Here is a 4827-nt window from a genome sequence, read left to right as displayed (position 1 = left end):
ATGGTACGCGACTACATTCATTCCGAAGAGTTTGCTGACGCAGTCGTTGCGGATCAAAAGTCTGGCGGCAAGGACGGCAAGGTTGACCAGGGTAACAATCGCTACCATCATTCTGGAGGACGGTACAAAGGTAATAGCTGAAGCAGCAGTAGAAGCCATCTCGGAAGTAAATTCGATAGCCGTAACCACCACCCTTATGAGAAATACGGCACCAAGAGATTGTCAGCAGAGGAAGAATCCCTCATTAAGTCTTTGTCCAAAACGCCCAAGGAAATCTTGGCGACGGAAGAAGTCAGCAGAGATTTCCCGCCACCCAAACCTATGAAGCCACGCTTCGCGGTAGACTAAAGCCAATATTGTATTTTTCATGAGGATAAGGGACATGACGTCGATGACTACCGGGAACTGAAGAAGATTATCATTGAACGTCTTAATCTTGGAGAGTTTAACCATTTAAAACCTTCAAACAAAGGAGGCTTCGCCACGAGAAAGTTTACATGGCAAAAGAGTAAAGATAAAGTACTTGAGAAACACATTCACATAATACAAATGTGGCACTCGAGCCGTTAGGAAAGCCGAAGCGTTAGAAGAGTGGGAATCTGCACCAATCATGTTCCCAACATTCTGGAAAGTCTGTCCAATGGATTTACCCTTAACAGTCACTGCTACCATCGGAAGCTGTCACGTATCACGAATCTACATCGACACGGGTAGCGATGTTGACGTTATCTATGAACATTGTTTTTTGCAGTTGCCACAGGACGTAAAATATAAGGTTAAACCGCCATTGCACCCCGTTGCAGGAATTACAGGTAAAACGACTTGGCCCCTGGGACGTGTAAGTATCGACGTTACGTTAGGAGATGATCATCGGTCCCGTACCATACAGCTGGCATTTGTGGTAGTTCGTAGTCAATCCAAGTACAACGTAATTTTGGGACGAACAATGTTACAAGAGTTAGGCGCCATACCTTCTACGGTTCATGGCATGTTAAAATTCCCCACAGTGGCAGGCGTTGCAACTTTATTTTCGGACCGCACTCCGGTTTACGCCGAAGTTAGTCAGCTGGTTTTCCAATGGCACCCGTAAAACGGGAGGGAGACGTTATAATCAATCATGCATTTCCTGAAAAGATCATCAAAATTGGTAAAACTCTTTCGGAGGAAACCAAAAGTGTCCTATGTGAACTATTATCCAACAATGCAGACATCTTTTCCTGGCAAGAGTCAGACATGACAGGAGTTCCAAGGGAGATAGCGGAACATCGTTTGAACGCAAATCCAAGCATAACACCGGTAAGGCTATTAAAAGAGAGGAATAACACCGAAACTCATCGCGTTTTTACGTAGCGAGGTGGAGAAGCTTGTTGATGCCAACATCTTAAGGGAGGTCCACTACCAAACCTGGGTAGCAAACCCAGTTCTAGTCAAGAAAGCTAATGGATCGTGGCGCATGTGTGTTGACTTCAAAGATATCAATAAAGCATGCCCGAAGGATAATTATCCGTTGCCGGAAATTGATTAGAAAGTCGAATCGCTTTCCGGGTACCGCTTCAAATGCTTCCTCGATGCTTATAAAGGGTACCATCAGATCCATATGGCTGAAGGAGATGAGGACAAAACAGCGTTCCACACTGACCATGGCATATTTTGCTACACCAAGATGCCATTTGGAATAAAGAACGCCGAAGCAACGTATCAGCGAGTGATTGACGCCGTCATCAAAAACCAGATTGGGTGCAACTTTGAAGCATTCGTCGATGATATTATGATCAAGAGTCATACAGAAGTTGCTCTCCTTAAAGACATCCAGGAAACCTTTGATTCTTTAAAGAAAATTAATATGAAGCTCAATCCAGAAAAGTGTAACTTCGGCTTCGAAGAAGGCAGTTTCCTCGGCCAGGTCACAACGCCACGCAGCATTAGAGCTAATCCAAAAAAGATTCAAGTTGTAGACGAGATGGTAGCACCAAGAACAAAAAATGAGGTTCAGAGTTTAAATGGGAAGCAAGCAGCACTATCCAGGTTCCTGTCCAAGGCAGCGAAACGCTCTCTTCCATTTTTTCAAGTCTTGAAGGCCAGCGTAGGCAAAAATTTTAATTGGACACCGGAAGCATAAAATGCCTTCCAGGAGATGAAGGCCTTGATCAGAACCCTACCTACGCTAACCGCTCCGGTACCGGGTAAAGTATTCGTTTCAATTGGCGGTACCAACGTTCCATACTTGTTCACTAATATTTTCAACATTTCAGGAGAAACTTTGAATGTGTACTTAGCAGCGGGTGCCGAAGCAATTAGCTCAGTATTAATAGAGGAACGTGACGGGACCTAGATGCTGGTGTACTTTGTCAGCAAAGTTTTGCAGCATGGCGAAGTTAACTATAATCCTGTGGAAAAACTTGTTTACGCCCTAGTTCATACTGCGAGGAGGTTAAGGTGGTACTTTCAACCACATCACATTCTGGTGCTAACTAACTCACCTATCAAACAGGTATGACGTCATTGGAATGAACAAGTACGATGAAGATAGTTTCTAACATTTGTGTTGCAGGTTCTAAGCAAATCGGAAATTTCTGTTCGAATGGCGAAATGAGCTATTAAACTTAGGGACCACGAAATCAGTTACGCCCTACATAACCCTATTAATGGACAAATCCTGGCTGATTTCATGATAGAGTTCATCAATCCGGGACCATCAACATCTATTGACGAAACAGCACCTCACGCCGTGATGTGGGAACTCTTTACAGATGGAGCGTCTAGTTCAGAAGGGGCTGGTGCCGGCTTAATACTTACCAACCCAGATGGAAAAAAACACACTTATGCCCTATGCTTTGTTTTTCCTGTTTCTAACAATGAAGCCGAATATGAAGCGTTACTCTCTAGGTTACGCATAGCAGAAAAAATGGGTGTTAAAGCATTGAAAGTTGCGGTTGATTCCTAGCTGGTGACGAATTAGCTGAACGGAATGTTCGAAGCCAGAGACCCGGCCATGCAAAAGTATTTGAAACTAGCGGAGGAAATGGCTAGCAAATTTGATTCTTTTTCAATCAAGCAAGTGCCACGGTCAATGAACAAAAAGCTGATGCCCTTAGTAAGCTTGCTTCGTTGACATTTAGCCCCTTCGCTAAGGACGTATGGATTGATGTTGTTGAACAAAAATATACTAATGTGGTACACGTATCAAGCCGTCGCGCTTATAAAACCTAAGTATCACTACAATTTATTAGCAAAACATGTTCAGAAGCAATCAGCTTTACGTAACATTTATAATGTGATGTTTTACAGGTGGCAGCACCGGTTGAGGAGGTAAATACTTGGATGAATCCAAATACCAATTACCTAAAAGATGGCACGCTACTCGTTGACAGCGTAGCAGCCAGGAAAATACGCATGAAAGCACCCATATACATTATAGGTGACGATGTGCTTTACAAGAAGTCCTTTTTGGGTATGCTACTTCGTTGCATTGGTCTGCAAGAAACTGAAATGGTAATCAGGTAAGTACACGAAGGAACATGCGGGATGCATTCAGGGTTCCGTACCGTCGTGGGTAAAATTATGTGTTTGGGTTACTATTGGTCATCCATGTACCATGACACAAGTAACGTCATCAAAAATTGTGTTTCTTGTCAACGTCACACGCTACAAATCCATGCACCGTCCCATGAGTTGATTCATATCTCATCAGCTTGGCCATTTTATAAGTGGACAATTGATTTAGTTGGTCCATTTCCAGATGGGCGTCACCTTGTCATAGCAGTTGATTTCTTCACCAAATGGGTGGAGGCAAAACCCTTGAAAAGCATTACTGGCAAGCAGATTGTTAATTTTGTTTAGGAGGAGATAGTGTGTTGTTTCGGTGTACCACATGAAATTGTCAGTGATAATGGGAAGCAATTCGTACATGATCTGTTTCAAGCATGGTGTGATGGGCTAAATATGAAACAAAGCTTTAGTTCTGTTGCTCACCCGCAAGCAAATGGGAAATTTGAATCACTAACAGGGACATTGTCCCCGGCATCAAAGATAGCTTAGGTACGGACCGTAAAGGCTGGGTGGACGAGTTGCCAATGGTTTTGTGGGCGTTTCAAACCACGCCTAAGGGAAGCAATCGGGAGACGCTCTTCAGTCTTGTCTACGGGTCTGAAGCAGTCATCCTAGCTGAGATAGCTAACCCAACGCAACGCGTCATGGAGTTTAATGAAAAAACCAATGAGATACACCTAAGGGAAAATTTGAATTTGTTGGAGGAACGTGGGTGCGTAGCAACCATCAATGAAGCGTCCAACAAACAAAAGATCGCCAAATATTACAACCGACGTGTACGTGAACGCTCGTTCCATCCCGGCAATTATGTTTGGAGTAACAATAATGCTAGCAGAGTTGAAGACCTTGGCAAGTTGGGACCCAACTGGGAGGGTCCTTATGAAGTTGTGGATTCCCTTGGTAACGGAGCATACAACTTGAAAACATCTAACGACAAGTTTGTGCCACGCACATGGAACGCAACCAATCTTAAAAAATTATATGTTTAGAATGTTTGGCATGTTGAAACTTGATGTTTTTCCCATTTTCAATGTTTTTAACTTTTAGTTTGTGACTGATCACCACAAATTTGTAAGCGCGATGCGCCATGGATTGGTTTGGTTTCGTTTGAATTTAATGCATTTTCCAGTTATTTAATGCGTTACGTAACTGTTTATGGCAGCACTCCGGTGTAATAATTGTAAGTCCATTTCTACGTTACACATGCCTTGAACAAAGTATAATCTAGCTTTCGAACGGCATGAACGGCACTTCGCGTAGAAACGTACGCCAAGTGAC

At 43.3% G+C, this 4827-nt stretch overlaps 2 protein-coding genes across 2 annotated transcripts; both read left to right on the top strand.

Moving 5' to 3' along the window:
* The first annotated feature begins 640 nt into the window (after window positions 1–640).
* LOC139875685 (uncharacterized) lies at window positions 641–1090 on the top strand. The gene has a single exon (XM_071862997.1). The coding sequence runs from the start codon at window positions 641–643 to the stop codon at window positions 1088–1090; it is 450 nt and encodes a 149-aa protein (XP_071719098.1).
* Window positions 1091–4073: 2983 nt separating this feature from the next.
* LOC139875684 (uncharacterized) lies at window positions 4074–4538 on the top strand. Its single transcript, XM_071862996.1, has one exon. The coding sequence runs from the start codon at window positions 4074–4076 to the stop codon at window positions 4536–4538; it is 465 nt and encodes a 154-aa protein (XP_071719097.1).
* The last annotated feature ends 289 nt before the right edge of the window (window positions 4539–4827 follow it).

Source organism: Rutidosis leptorrhynchoides, chromosome 11 (genome assembly GCF_046630445.1).
Source record: "Rutidosis leptorrhynchoides isolate AG116_Rl617_1_P2 chromosome 11, CSIRO_AGI_Rlap_v1, whole genome shotgun sequence".
In the NCBI taxonomy this organism is placed as follows: domain Eukaryota; kingdom Viridiplantae; phylum Streptophyta; class Magnoliopsida; order Asterales; family Asteraceae; genus Rutidosis; species Rutidosis leptorrhynchoides.
This window is presented reverse-complemented; position numbering and strand designations above follow the sequence as displayed.

What these genes read in the sequence shown, in the direction of transcription:
- LOC139875684 (XM_071862996.1), top strand. Translation starts at nt 4,074, where the DNA reads ATGGTTTTGTGGGCGTTTCAAACCACGCCTAAGGGAAGCAATCGGGAG.
- LOC139875685 (XM_071862997.1), top strand. Translation starts at nt 641, where the DNA reads ATGGATTTACCCTTAACAGTCACTGCTACCATCGGAAGCTGTCACGTA.